This window comes from Chlorocebus sabaeus, chromosome 12, assembly GCF_047675955.1.
Source record: "Chlorocebus sabaeus isolate Y175 chromosome 12, mChlSab1.0.hap1, whole genome shotgun sequence".
Taxonomy (NCBI): Eukaryota; Metazoa; Chordata; class Mammalia; order Primates; family Cercopithecidae; genus Chlorocebus; species Chlorocebus sabaeus.
Genome location: NC_132915.1, coordinates 1,548,074 through 1,563,693, shown reverse-complemented (window position 1 = coordinate 1,563,693; position 15,620 = coordinate 1,548,074). Strand labels below are relative to the sequence as shown.

At 50.4% G+C, this 15,620-nt stretch overlaps 1 protein-coding gene across 2 annotated transcripts in view; it reads right to left on the bottom strand.

Moving 5' to 3' along the window:
- Positions 1-2,123: 2,123 nt before the first annotated feature.
- Positions 2,124-15,620, bottom strand: part of ERCC6L2 (ERCC excision repair 6 like 2) — a 175,716-nt gene continuing 162,219 nt past the window's right edge. Inside the window, exons 20-21 of one of the 2 annotated variants that reach the window (XM_037998708.2) lie at positions 2,820-2,907; positions 2,125-2,720 (exon numbers count right to left, since the gene is read on the bottom strand). In XM_037998708.2, coding sequence (XP_037854636.2) covers positions 2,862-2,907 — 46 coding nt within the window. In that variant the 3' untranslated portion in view covers positions 2,125-2,720; positions 2,820-2,861. Of the gene's footprint in view, positions 2,908-15,620 lie in introns of both variants that reach the window. The other variant, XM_037998707.2, reaches the window with a different exon arrangement.

Below are 15,620 nucleotides of genomic sequence, written 5' to 3'. Positions count from 1 at the left end.
CAAAAAAATCAGCCAGGTGTGGTGGCACGTGCCTGTAATCCCAGCTACTCGGGAGGCTGAGGCAGGAGAATTGCTTGAACCTGGGAGGCAGAGGTTGCAGTGAGCCAAGATCCCGCCATAGCACTCCAACCTGGGTGACAGAGCAAGACCCCATCTCAAAAAAAAAAAAAAAAAGAAAGAAAGAAAGAAAGAAAGAAAGATGACAGATACATAGATTATATAGATATATATGTGTGTGTGTATATATATATGTGTGTGTATATATATATATATATAGAGAGAGAGAGAGAGAGAGAGATAATAGAGAGAGTGATCTAGCAAATGCCGCAAAATGCTAACAATGGGTGAACATAGGTGAAGGTCATATTGGTGTTCTTTGTATTAATACTATTCCTGCACATTTTCTGTAATTTCTGTACATTTGAGCTTTTTTAAAAAAAGAAACATGTGGTCTAATATTACTTATCAGCCTGGGTATGAGGCTGACCTCATCCACAAATCCAGACCTAGGAGTGGTGGCTCCTAGGTTGTTCATCTCTTCACTGAAGGCTGAGACCTCTAAGCTCAAAACCCCACTGGCATCAAACTGAGAAATGTACATATCCAGTTGTTTTGAGAATTGCAGAAACAAGCAGACTTTTAGCCACTTAGGGCCTGCCTGTTTTGCATTCCCCGGGAGACCTCACTCACTACCTGCCGGACACTGATAAGATTGAGCCTCGTGGTTGTAAGAACAGTCCCAAGGTGCTACTACCTTCCAAGGCTCTCGGACCCAGAGACTCCCCGCCATGCTGCCAAGCAGCTGCTCCTAGGCACAGAAGCCTCCTTTTTGGCCCCCTTCCCATTTCCCTTGCCTCCTCCCCTTCTGGAAGGTGCATCCCCCTACACCCCCGCCATAAGCCACTTGAAAGCCTCATGCAGCAAGGGAGTTCCCTAGTCATGCAACGGTGTCTCAGCACCGCAAGGTGAAGCTTATGTGTGTCACTACCCCTCACGGTCACCTCTTTTTCCTTGATGTGCCCCCAAATCTCTCAAGTCCTCTACAATTCCTTTTTACTGCTGAATAGCGTTCCATTGCATGGATATACCCTATTTGTGTATCCATTCATCCACTGATGGACATTTAGTTATGTGCACCTTTTGGCTATTATGGACAATGCTACTCTGAACATTTGTGCTATTTTTGATGGAACACCTGTTTTCATTTCTCTTGAGTATAGACATAATGGTAGAATTGCTGGTCATATGGCAACTCTGTTTAATCCTTTCAGGAGCTGCCAGCCTGTTTTCCAAACTGGCTTCACCATTTGCATTCCCATCAGCAAAGTGTATGAGGGCTCCGAAGATTCCGCCTCCTGGCTAACACTTGCTATTGTCTGACTTTTCTATTCTAGCCATCCTAGTGTGTGTGAGGTGGTTTCGATTTCACTTCTCTGATGACTAATGATGTGAAGCATCTTTTCATGTGCCATTTGTATATACCTTCCTTGGAGAATTATCTATTCAGACTTTGTGCTCATTTTTCAATTGGGTTACTTGGCTTTTTATCATGGAGTTGCAACAATTTTTTATATATTCTCAGTGCAAGTCCCTTATTGGATATATGATTTGCAAATATTTTTCCCTTTCTTTGGGTTATTTTTTTACTTTGTTGATGGTGTCTTTTGAAGCACAAAAAAGTTCTAATTTCAATTTATCTATTGTTTTCCTTTGTTGCTTATGCTTTTACTGTTATATCTAAGATACAGACTGTATCTTCATTGCCAAATCCAAGGTCATGAAGATTTACTCCTAGGTTTTCCTCTAAGATTTTTATGGTTTTAGATCTTACATTTAGGTCTTCAATCCATTTTGAGTTAATTTTTTGTATATGGTGTTTGTTCTTTTGTGTGTGGCTATCCACTTGTCTCAGCACCATTTGTTGAAAGACAATTCTTTCCCTGCCAACTAGCAACCTTGTCCACAATCAACTAAACATACACATACAGGTATGTTTCCAGACTCTATTCTACTTTGTTGATTTAAGAGTTTATCCTCATGGCAGAACCACAGTGTGTTAGTCCATTCTTTGTTGCCATAAAGGAATACCTGAGGCTGAGTAATTTATAAAGAAAAGAGGTTTATTTGGCTCATGGTTCTGCAGGCTGTATAGGAAGCATAGCACTGGCAACTACTTCTGGTGAGGCCTCAGGAAGCTTCCAATCATGGTGGAAGGCTAAGGGGAGCTGGTGCATCACATGGCAAGAGAGGGAGCAAGAGAGAGAGAGAAGAGCTGCCAGGCTCTTTTAAACAACCAGATCTCTTGTGAAGTCACAGGGTGAGTGAGGACAGCTCCAAGCCATTCATGAGGGATCCACCTCCATGATCCAAACACCTCCCACTAGGCCCCACCTCCAGCCCTAGAGGGCACATTTCAGCATGAGATTTGGAGGGCACAAAACACCCAAACCACTTCACACGCTGTCTTCAATATTGTTGCTCAGGGGTGGAGCCTTTCACGTGACTCATTCCCCCTGCTGATGAGCTCCCAGTTAGGGCCCAGCCAGGTCCCACCACTGCCCCTGTGAGGGTGGGGCCTTCTAAAGGTGCAGCTGCCCTGGGTATTAGCACCTGACTATGTCTCTGGCCACATCCTATGTTTGTTCTCCCTTCCTGCCCTTCTGTTGGTCTTCACAGCTCAGGAGAATCTCTGTCAGCTCATGGGCATGGCTTCTGAACACCTGGAACAGTGTGAGTTTTGGTGTGAGGCAGGGATCACCCTCACAGCCTGTGGGAGGCAGGCGCTTCCACCACACTTCCTGATCCCCACCAACACAGACCTTTGGGGTTGGCTGTACTTGTTCCGCTCTGGTGCAAGAATATCAAAGTTGAGAGACAGAGAAGGTATTCCAATGAGAGAAGTTATACCTGGAAGAAAAAAAGTATGGTTCAATCCCTCGTAACACTTAGACCACTAGCTGTCAAATATCCCCAGCCTTCCATCCTTTCAAAGGGAGGTCAGAAAAAGATGCTGAGAAGCAAATCCATTTGTCCTCGGGAGGATCATTGCTTTAAGAGCCTTCCTCAATCTGAAACATTTCTTCAAAGAGAATGTTTACAAACTCACTAGAGAACACAATGGAATCTAAAACTGGAAGGACATCTGAAAAGGGGAGAAGATTGTTATCTTCAGGAGAGAAGTACCATGGAAAATAGACTTCCCAAAAGAGTGCTTTTCACACCAATGAGGGACAGGCAGAGAGCTTGGATTGTATGTTGGAATTGCATACATTTCCACTTAAACTTGGTGATATGGTTTGGCTCTGCGCCCCCACCCAACCTCATCTTGAATTGTACTTCCATAATTCCCACGTGTTGTGGGAGGGATCCAGTGGGAGATGATTGAATAATGGGGGAGGTTTCCCCTATATTGTTCTCGTGGTAGTGAATACATCTCACAAAATCTGATGGTTTTATCAGGGGGTTCCGCTTTTGTGTCTTCCTCATTCTCTCTTTGCCTGCTGTTGTCCATGTAAGACATGACCTGCTCCTCCTTGCCTTCCGCCATGATTGTGAGGCTTCCCCAGCCACGTGGAACTGTAAGTCCAACTAAACCTCTTTCTTTTGTAAATTGCCCAGTCTTAGGTGTATCTTTATCAGCACTTTGAAAATGGACTAATACACTTGGAAATGGCTAAATTACCTTTTTAAATTGGTGCTCAATTTTCCCTGCTGTTAATACTTTAAAGTTCTCCCAAGAAGTTAAGGCTGGGTGAACATTTAAATCTTCTAGGAGAACCTGCTAAAGGGTCGTCCACATGCAGGGAGTCCTTGTGTGCTGCTTCCATCACCCCCAAACCCACTCTCCACCTGCCAGCCCCCTCCTGCCTGCATGGCTGCATGGACTGCACTCTACAACTCCTGGGCCCTCTGGCTTCTGGGTGAGTTTGGCCAGAGGTCAGGGGGAGCCCCAGCAGGAGTTCAAGGGGAGAGAGGAAGGTGAGACTTCTCATTGCTCTGCATCCCCCGACTCTGTAAAGTCACCTCTGGAGGGGGCGTCCTCCTCACAACTTTCTCCTTCCACGTTTCGGTTCTTATAACCTCTCCTTCCCCTACCCCACTGGATCTGGTGCCAGCCACAGCTTAGCTGCTGTGGCCTGGGGTTCCTACAGGGCCCCAGTGCATCTGCCCACACTTGATATGTAGTCCGTTTATAGAGAAACTCTCCTCTGTGATGCTAATTTGAGTGTGCCTTCTGCTTCCTGTTGGGACACTGTCTGATAAGGACTGGAGAGTTTAGAAATCCTTTGATAGGAGAATGTGCCTTCCCTCAATTTACCAGCAGCTTGAGGGCTTGAAGCCAGCAGAAGCTTTGCTACTTCTCACAAAGTCTCTGCAGTTAGGGATAAGGGCACATGAAAGAGGGATAGGTAAAGGGTCAGGTATTGAGGATCTGGGTGCTCATGGAGAACCATCATCGGGGAAGAGCACAGTGGGTAGATATGTAAGTTTCAGTTCCAAGATGCCTGCATTCAAATATAGTGCATCACTTACTGTGGCAGGCAGACTCAAAGATGGCCTCCAGCCATCTTGGCCTCCTGGTGTTTTGTCTGTGTTCAGTCCCTCCACTTTTGAGTGTGCAAAGGATTATAGATCACTTGTAACCAATAGAATATGGCAAAAATGATGAGATGTCCCTTTTGTGGTGATGTTCCATAAGTCTGTAACTTCTTTGCCAGCAGGCTCCCTCTCCGGCTGGCTTTGAGCATGCAAGCTACCATGTGTAAGCAGCCATACAGAAAGGCTGAGGAAGCAAGGAACTCTGGCTGCCTCTGGCCAATATCAGCAAGCAACTGAGGTGCTGGCTCCAACAGTGCTTAAGAACAGCCACTTGCCAAGAGCCACCGGGCTTGGCACCGGATCCTTCCCCAGTCAAGCCACCAGATGAAACCCCAGCCCTGGGTGACACCTGGACTGCAGCCTCATGAGAAGCCTTGAGCCCGATCACTCAGTTCAGCTGTGCGCAATTCCTGACCCACAAAATCTGGAGAACACTAGATGTACTTTGCTTTAAACTGCCGGTAATTCATTAGGCAACAATAGATACTAATAAACTTACTATCTGTGTAACCTCGAGCAAGTCACTAAATCAATTCTTGCCTCAGTTTCCTCATTCATCAAATAGGAATTAAGATAATAATCACACAAATCTACTTTACAGAGCTAAGATGAGGATGTCATAAGTTGAGATATGCTTAAAGCAGTGCCCGCCACAGAGGTGGTTTGTCACACATAAATGTGGGCTAAGATTTTTGCAGCATCAACAGACTCTGACCCCTTCAAGGATACACCACTGGGTTAGTCTGTTTTGCACTGTTATAAAGAAATACCCGAGACTGGGTAATTTATAAAGAAACGAGGTGTATTTGGCTCCTGTTTCTGTAGGTTGTACAGCATGGCACCCGAATTTGCTTGGCTCCTGGTGAGACCTTAGGAAGCTTTTGCTTGTGGCGGGAGGTGAAGGGGGAGATGGCTCATCACACGGTAAGAGAGGGAGCAAGAGAGGGAAGCCAAGCTCTTTAAAGCAATCAGATCTTACAGTAACTAACAGAGAGCTCACTCCTTATAGTGAGGACAGCACCCAGGCTTTCAATGAGGGATCTGCCCCCATGACCCAAACGCCTCCCACCACACCCCACCTCCAACACTGGGGGCCACATTTCAACGTGAGATTTGGAGGGACAAACCTCCAAACCATGTCAACCACCTTCCCTGCTTCAGAAGATTTGGTTGGCCCCTCTTCCCCTGTTCGTCCCCCTGAGGTGCCCCAGTGGTCCCCCATCTGTGTATTCGGTAAGTCTGGCAGGGAATGCGAGGACTTCGCAGGGCAGAAGGCACATTGCTGGGAAGTGCCGTGGCCCCCTCTGTCACCCACCGTATGGGTGCTCTCTCAGCCCCTCAGAAAATCAGCTGGAAACCTCGCTTGGCTGATGTGCGGGGAGTCCAGGCGCAGAGCACAAATCTGGAAGCCTGTTGGTTGGTGTTTATCACAAGGCATCCCTGCGGGGCTGGCAGAGCATCAGCAGCTCCATGAGGCAGCTGGAGAAAACCGGCTTCCTGCTCTGCAGACCCCAAAACACAGCGTGCAGCTCCCAAAGCGTCATTCCACTGCACTGCCAGACCTCAGATCCCTCTGTACTCCTGGGGTTTGGTAAACTTTAGATGTCAAAGATCCTTTCCTGTCCATCTTCTTTACTCATACCTTCTCCTACAGAAACTCCAAACTTCCTCATCCATCTTTTCACCAGTGAGGCCAGGGCCTCTGAATGTCTTCCTCTCATTTCCTGTACCCACCCACCTTCCTTTTTCCTCACAGCCGCTCACAACCTAGACAATTTCTACTCTTTCATCTGGCAGGAAAATTCACTTCTACCTCCTGATCCCACCTTGATTTGGTGGACACGGCTGTTTTCCTTTATCCCCAAAAGTCATATGTCTTTTTTCACCCATGGGTGTATGCCAGAGAGAGGTCCACTGCTCAGGCCACTCAAATCCTCTTCCAGTGTGAGTTGCCCCTCACGCTGTGCAGAGGAAACAGACCCAAAGAGGAAGAGGACCTGAATGAGCTGCCAGCTAGTTGTCACCCTAGGAATAAGATCCAGGTGCCCTGACCCAAACTGGAGACTGCTGGACAACAGAACCGGCCGTTGCCTGCGTGCAGTCAGTCACGCGGGAGTGATGGTTACTTTTCCACACTGCCGACAGGATCAGCTCCCAGTGAGCTGGACCTGATGAAGTAAGGGGCAACCTCCTACTGACCTTCGCTACAGAGCCTTGGCTGCAGGAGACACCCAGGAGATATGAGTTGACTTGAATTCATCATTGATTTCAAAGCAGAGGGCCGAGGAGCTGGAAGAGGTCAGAGCTAGTTTGCAGACACAGAAAACCTCACTTTCTGGTGGATTCTTTCTAGGAGGTGCCTTTCACAATGGCTGTTTTACCTCTTAACGCCCTGGCAGCTTCCACAGGGCCTTACTGCACATGTTCTGAGTGCCAGGAAAAATGATTTCTTTCACTACCAACCACGGCTTTTAATATGTGAACATGTGGTTCTGCTGCTGCTTTTCAATCTCCCTCCACTAGTGCTGAGCTACGGCCCTGGGGAGGAAACCAGAAAGGCAGAGCGGGTTTGCCTGATTTGTCCAAGGGTATATTTTAGTATTGGCAGCAGAATTCCCTCCCCTCCCCTTTCCTCCCTCCTTCTTTCCTTCCCTCCTTCTTTCCTTCCCTCCTTCCCTCCTTCTTCTTCTCTCCCTTTTTCTTCTTTCCCTTGGGAGACATTGCAGCCATGTGGTGGGTGGGCGGACAAGTGGGTGGATGGTCAGATGGAAGAGGGAGTTTCCTTCTTGGGATTCTCATAATTGGTGTGTGATTGACATTCCATTCATCTGGAGGACGGTGATATTAATCGGAAACAGCTGGAGCTAAAACTGCCTCTAGTGTCACAAACATGATAAACTTGGGCAGGGTCTCCTGTCTCCCTTCTACTGATCAACTCCTTCTCTGTTTTAAACAACACTCCCTCCAAGTGTCCTTCGCCTCGGGTAACCAGCACATGCAGTTTTTCTCATTTAAACTAAAAAAAAAAAAAACCCTAAACCGCACAGGGGAATGTGCAGTGAAATTCCAGGTGCCTCTCCGCACAGGAAACTTTTAATTGTTGTACACTGGCAGAAAAAGGTTCACTCCTAAACCAGCAAAGATGATGATGTGCTCCCTACTTACATAAAAGAAGTTTTTCTATACCCACGACTCTGGCCCTTGCTGATTTCACCTGCTTCATATTAGAGATCACTGCAAACCAGCACGAGGCCATTCCAGTGCACTCCTGATTGTGGCTGTATCATATTCCATGGCATGGCTCTATTTAATTTGTTCAACCAGTTTTCTACTAATGATCTCAGTTAGGGCTGCACTAACAAATACCACAGACCGGGTGGCTTGAAAAACAGAAATGTATTTCTCACTGCTCGGAGCCTGGGAAGTCGGAGATTAAGGCACCAGGAGACCTGGTGTCTGGGGACGATCCTCTCCTGTTTTGCAGACAGATGCCTTTTTGCTGGTGGAGAAAGAGAATCTCTCCTCTCTCTTCGCATAAGGGTGACAGGTAAGGCCAGCTGGACTTCTGGGTCCAGTGGGGACTTAGAGAACTTTCCTGTCTTATGAGGGATTGTAAAACGCACCAATCAGCTCTCTGTAAAATGCACCAATCAGCAGAATTCTAAAAGTAGCCAATCACAGGGAGGATTGAAAAAAGGACACTCTGATAAGACAGAAAGGGAACATGGGCGGGGACAATAAGGGAATAAAAGCTGGCCACTCTCCAGCCAGCCTCAGCAACCTGCTGGGGTTCTCACCCAGGCTGTGAAATCTTTGTCATTTTGATCTTCCTAAAAAACGTTGCTACGGCTCATTGTTTGGGTCCCCGCTATCTTTAAGAGCTGTAACACTCACCGAGAAGGTCCAGCAGCCGGACCAGGAATCCACGGGCAGGAACCAACTCTGGACACAAGGGCATTATTAACCCTGTCACCCCGCTATTCCCCTCCCAGAGGTTCACCTCCAAACACCATCACAGTGGTGGGTAGGGCTTCAATATATGAGTTTGGGGGACACAGATACTCTGTCTACAGCATGTCACTGGGGTGCTTTGCAGTTTATCACGGAGCCTGATTCACACAGGATCTTCAGGCGTGGAAGAGTGTTCTCCCCGGAATGTGGGGCCTGGCCGTCCCTGGCAGAAGTCTGCCCTGATGTCACCCTGGTTCCGGAGTCCACAGCCAGGGGCTGAGCCCACAGACCCCTGGAGATGTCCCGGCTGGCAGAGAGGCCACGCCCATGGGGAGCGAACAGGGCCCAGGGGTTGAATGCGAAGGAGCCAGATAAGGTGCTTGGGTAGCTGGGTTCCCAAGTGGGGTTTTGGCATCAGACAGGATCCTCCGGAGTGTGGGGAGAATCTGCTTCTGAAAGCCTGAAGACACAGGCTCTAGTTCTGCCTCTATCGACGAGCGAAAAACGCCGGGCTCGGGTGACACACTCCCCGCGCTCCAGCTCTGTGTCTCGGGCCACACCTGTCATGCCTTTCCTCCTCCCCAGCTGCTGCACCCCGGGGAGGGAAGCGCCTGTGCTGAGCCCTGCCATGGCCCAGCAGCGTTCACACTGAGGTGCTTCTCTGAGAAATCCTAGCTTGAGATTCTCTCCCTCTCACACTCACTCTGCCTTCCTTCCAGCCACACTCTTCCAGTGGTTTCTGCGTTCTTCCTTCAGAATCGAAGTGAGGTCAGCACCTCCTGACTGAGCACACCTGCCCTGTGCAGCACCCTGCTTTTCCCTTTGCCTGCAGGCTTCCAAGTTAGAGGACACGGCAGTTGTCTAAGATTCCAAGGCCCATGGGCTCCCCTTGGGCCACAGGGCCAAGAAGTCCGCTTCCAGTGGCCTCCGAGGACAGCCCATGGGGGACCATGGGGGCTGGACGCAGCAGCGCAATCACAAGACTCCCCTTCTGACCTGAAGGGTGGCCTGCCGGAGGGATGACCCTGTGTGCCTTGGCTGGCTCCTGCCATCCCGCGACTCTGGCATCGTGATGAACCTGGGGTCCACGTGGATGCAGCTCTCAGTCTGTCTGAGAGCCGGGAGGCATCTTGCTGCCCAGGTTAGGGTCACAGAAGGCTTGAAGCAGGGGGCTTAGAGAACTCTGTGGAATTAGCTGGGGAGACCCAACCAGGAGGTTGTATGGGGTGGAGGAGGGGTAGGGAATGTCAGGTGGTCCCCACCACCCACCTCACCAGTCCCCGGGGCTATGGGTTTCCCCAGGCCTCCAGCCTGAGGTTGTCTGCAAACTGCTCCAAAGTTTGAGTCGCAGTAACAACAGTCCTCATTCACTGAGGCGTCCCCAAGGCTGGGCACTATCTAAGTCAGGCCCTTTTCTAAACCCCTCAGTGAGATGTCAGTGCACGTATTTTATAGATGGGCAAACAGGAGCTGGGCTGGAAACTGCTCCGGGAGCGCAGAGCAGCCTGGGAGCCCACCCCAGAGGAAGCCTGGGTAGCAGCCTGGGGTGGCAGGAGGGGGTCCTGGCCGGGTGGGGCGGTCGCCTTAGCAAAGCCCTTCAGGCCCTGTCCTCCTTGAATGGGGCTATTTGTCAGTGAACCCACAATATCGGAGCAGACTGAACTTCCTGGCAAACTTCTTGGCAGGCTTTCCCTAATGGAATCTCCAGAGAGAAGAAGTCCCCTGTCCTCCTGGCGTCACTCGTAACCTCCGGCCTGCTCTGCTCCAGGCTGTGCCCAGGGCTCCCTGCCCAGGGAGCTTGTTTGTTCTGGCAGACAGGGAGCCCATTCAGGCCCTCGGTGGCACCCGGTGAGTCTGGCCCGGAGGCCTGGCTGGGCTCCGGCTGGCTCAGGGGGACCTGGCGGGGCCTCCAGAAGCCTCCTTTGGCTCGGGTGGGGCGGGGGCGCTGACTTGACTCTGGCCCATGAGAACGACTGACTTTACAGTTCCGTCTTGCTCCATAAACCAGAAAGCCACTTCCAGCTGGTGGTATGAAGTCTGGTGGGCGGGTGTCTGGTGCCATCCTGTCCGGGCAGGGAGGGGTCCAGCCTGTGGTCTGTCGCAGGCCGATTTTACAGGCCGCCAGTCACCCAGAGCGGGAGCCCTGGCCATGTCCACAGGGATAATATTTGTTGTACCTGCTCCCGACTTGGGATGCCCACAGCTTCCCAGCTTAGCATTTTAATTACACTGCCGTCAGAGCGCTTTCTTTTTCTACGAGGAGGGGGTGCCTAGACTTTTATTTTTCAAAGGGTGGAAAACACTAGGTTAAGCTTAAACCACATCTCATTATGAAGGGGCTGTGAGTGATTCCACAGCCAGCCGCCACCCAGACTGCCCTGGGTGAGGGCGGCAGAGGGGGCTCTGGCCCGGAGCTCCCCCAGGTCCTCAGTTCCAGCTCTGAGGCAGTGAGAGGACTTGTGGCCTGGGCTGGCCCTGCACCGGGACAGCAGGCCCACCTGCAGGAACACGGGCAGCTTCGCCGCTCGCCTGACTTCTTGCCTTGTTGGCTGCGCGGTTCACCAATAGCTGAAGGCTGGGATGTTTAAATATGAAAAATGCTTAGCTAAATAAGCTGGCCTGTTTGGTTTTGCTGATAGTCACAGTCTACCCACAGAGCCCTTTCAAACCTCGTCAGTGTTTTGGAAAGTGGATAAGGGACTCATTCAGTGACGCTCAGGTTTACCCTGAGCCAGGAATGAAGCATGTATTTCATGAAATAAGGACTAGCCTGAGACCACACACAGAGGTGGCTGAACTCCAGCGGCCTCCCTCTCCTCCTTCCCCTCTCCCCCACAACCCCCTCCTCCCTCTCTTCCTCCCCTTCCCCCTTTCTCTCTCTCTCTCCCTCACGCTGACAAACTGGCCATGACTGACACCAGGAAACCCATAATCGGCGTCAGAGGGGGGTTTCCAGGGCTTAGGGGGCCCTTTGTGAGCCTGGAGCTGATGAAAAAATGGATTACGACAGTGTGTGCAGCCCATACTAAAGAGAGCTCACAAAACAGCCAGGGCCACCTCAACACGGCTGCTCAGAGAAGAAAACGTTGCAGCCAAATGAAATTGTTGAAATCACCTTTGTGTGGGAGAAAAAGAAAAAACAAACAAACAAACAAAAACACCTCACACATTTTCCCCAACAATAAGGCTGGTTTTGTCACAACTTGCCCCTAGTTCAGCGGGTCCGGCAGGTAACCCCACCAACCGGGCCCGTGTCCCCAGCACAGCCTGAGGAGCCAGCCGGCCTGGCTGCATGGAGCAGTTGCTTATGTCAAATCCGTCACTGTGGGACACGGGGGAAACAGGAGGTGATTAGGAGGAGGGTTCTTCGAGGACACACTGGGGCCATGTTACTTGCCCTCTCCTCGCCATGGGGCCGTGTTACTTGCCATCTCCTCGCCATGGGGCCGTGTTACTTGCCCTCTCCTCGCCATCGCCCTCCCTGACCACAGACTTCAAGCCCAGCGAACCGCCTCTGACTGTTTGAAGTTTGGGAGATGTGGGGCTTTCTTTTTTTCCTTTTGAACTTTTATTTCAAAGTAGGCTCCCGTCTATTCAGGGAGAGTGAGGCACTTAAATTCAAGAAATATTTATGGTGCTTCCTAGGTACAATGAACCAGGGTAAATTTGGGGCGGGGGAGGGTGAGGACTGGGACTGGGCAGGGTGATGGGGGCACAGCCTAGCCCCTGCAGCCCCCAGGACCTATTGAAATGCTATAGGGTGCTCCTTAGTAAAGGGACATAACCCCAAATCTGTAGCCCACGCCAACATCGGCACTGCATCTGGCTGGCAAAGCTGGCAAAGATGTGTCCTGGCTCTTGTTTTCCCTGCCATCCTGTGGGGTTGGGATTGGTGTCCCTTCCGAAGGCCCCAGGGTGCTTCAGGGAGAGTGACCAGAGTGGCTGGTGCCTTCTTTCTTCTTACACATGTGCTGTTTGAAATAAGATGTTTTTGCCAAGGACAAGTAAAAAGTGCGGCGTGCTCTGGGGCTCTGGTTTGGTTTGAAATGAAGAACCCACCCAGCTCCAGGGTGTCTCAACCGGGCACACAGATCTCTGACCTCAAGCAGGGCCGTCGGTCAGGAGAAAGAGTTCTTTCCCAGGGGTTTCCCGAAGCCACCTCAGAGTCTGTGACCACCCCAGCTTCTCCAGCCCACAGCAGGAACCACAAAGAAGGAACAAGGGACGACGCAAAGGGTTTCCCTCCACCCATCCCCTTTTTGGGCTGAGAGGCCGCCTGCCGCCTCTGCCGCTGGCACCACCACCCACCCTCAGCTCAGTCCTCTTCCAACCCCAGAGCTGCTCCTTAATCCTCCTTGAGGTAAAAACAAACCGTTTTTCCTTTGCTCTCACCCCAGAGAAACTGACACAGATGACTTCTGTGAACAGCAAGCAGCTAATTCTACAGCACGGCGGGGCGTCCTTTAACTCAATTCAATTCCAACACTATCTACCTAGAGACAGCGGCGGATCCCACAGGTCGAGGACTCACTCCCACAAAGCTGCCCTCATTTCTGAGGCGGATCGTAAGCCCCTGCTTGTCCACTCTGTTTTTCTGACCAGCCACCTATAAATCGAGGGTTTGATTATTTTACTAGAGAAGATCACAGAACTCAGGAAGACACCTAAATTTACCATTCCTGATAAACATATTACTAGGATACAAATGGAGAGACGCATAGGACAAGGTATGGGGAAGAGGTGTGGAGCTGCCATGCTCTCCCCTGGGGCAGCCATCCTCCAGGAACCCCTGCGTGTTCAGCTGTCCAGAAACTCTCCAAACCCTGTCCTTTTGGATTTTTATGGAAGCTTCATTCTGTAGACAGGATTGATTAAACCACTGGGCATTGGTGATCAGCTTAACCTCCAGCCCCTCTACCCTCCCTCTAATCCTGCTTTGGTCTTTCACCAGCTCCATCCTGAAGCTACCTAGGGGCTGCCAGCCATCAGGCCGTTCATTAGCATAGAAAAGACAGCACTTCGGAGAGTCTAAGGATGTTAGGAGTTGTGTGCCAGGGAACCTGGCTGAAGATCATGTATATATTTTATCATAGCAAAGTCCACCTCAAGTCTTCGAACACAGATTCCCTTCAATTGAAAGGACAAACAACTCAGACACTGCCATATCAGTGGGACCCAATCCAGTCCGTCAGATTGTATGAGTGTGTGCCAGGGCAAGGCCACTTACGTCTGCTGGTTTCCAGTCCGTCTTGTCAGGTTCCGAAAGCGAGTGGTCTCAGCACCCACATGACTTCACCCTTTCAGGCATCTGGGATCACTGAGCTAAGAGACAGTACAGTCCCTTGCTCTGAGCCTCTTTCAAGGTGTTTGTGTGATATTGGATTTCCCTCTATCTATAATTCATTGATTCATTTCTTTACTCCCAGCTACTATTCCTTCTCTCTCCATTTATACCCAACCTTTTCCACCTTTGCAAAGGACATTCGGATCAGCCATTGTGCTAGTGTAGATTGTAGACAGCAATAACAGTACCTCCTCCTCAGTCCTTTCACCCAGATAGAATAAGGTGACATAAGTACTACAAAACTACCTGTGTGTAGCCCCAGCCACCCCCTCAGTCTCACTTGCCAGCTGTGTTCAGGGCCTTCCCGCCAGGGAGCCTATCCCGGAGCCATCGGCAGTCTCTGTCTGTCTTGCGGGCAGACAGAACAGTCCTTACTGGCATTTTGTGCCTGAGAGGGTGCAAGAGGAATGTGTCTAAACTCAGCCCACCTCGGCACTGCTGTAGTTCCCATAGCCACTGATTTCACAGACCCAGGTGGCCACCCTAAGTGAGAATGGCAAACGGATATCTGCCAATTCCAGGCACCTTTCCAACCTGGAAGGGAAATTTTCTGATGGGCATTCGATGTGTTACTTTCATGCACCCTTCAGATTTCCACAGGGCCGGGCCTCATATGGGCATCCCTTTAACAGGCCAGGTTCCCATGGCCCCTCTGCCTGACCCTGTGGCCAGGTCATTGGCCACTGCTCATGAGTCAGTGAAGACCAGACACAGAGGCTTCGCCACTGCCCAGTCACTGCTAGGAAAGCAGCATGCAGGTCGGCCTCCGAGCTGATTGGCTCCTGGCTTCCTTGGTCAGAGTGGCAGCTTCCAGACACAATGTTGTCCCTTTGCCTGGAACTGCCATCCACAAACCAAGCAGTGCTTTGCTGGTCAGTTGAGAGCTGGTTATAGGGCATGGTCCAGCTGTCAGTAGGATGCAGTTGCTCCCACAGCTCCTCACTCTAGTTCCAGAGTCAGGCTTAGGGGAAAAGAGGCTCCTTGCTTGGGGTGTCTCCTTGCATTCATTCCCCAGGTAGCAGAATCCAGTAGAAACCCTTTCCATTTCATTATGGAACGTTCCCGGGCACTGCTATTCCCATTAGAGTGTTTCTCCGACATCACCCAAGACATCGTGGGTATTTTTCGGGTTTCAAGAACATTTCATGTCCTTCTGTCATAGAGGTAGCTTCAATCACTGTCCCATAGCAAGGCAGTAATACCCCTCAAGTCGAAATTCTCTGGTCCAAAGTCTCAGCAGTTGTCGGTGGGAGGCACTCACCGGCTTTCGACATAAGCTCCAGTTGTCGTCCGGAGAGGACTTCGAAATAGGCCATCTGTCCCTCCCAGCACTCCAGCTTCTACTCTTCACTGTGTGGGTTCAGGCAGTCTTACTGTTCCCACAAGCATGTCCCCTTCACATTGCTCGAGGGGTCGATTTGCCTGCCTTCCATGTCACAGTACAAGGCAGGGAGAACGTTCCCCAGGCAGATACAAAGTCCATCCCCACAATACAATCAGATGAAAGAGACGCAACCACTTCCCATGACGCCTGTTCAAATCCACCACCTCTCCCCTGCAGGTTGACCTGAATTCCATCCACCCTGACTTTCTCAACTGTGGCCTCCACTCAGACTTTATCAACATGTGCTGGTTTTACAATGCTGGGTAGGAAAAGCGTTCCCCAACCAGATACAATATCCATTCCTATGAAACATTCAGGTAAAGGAGGCAGAACTTCTTTGTT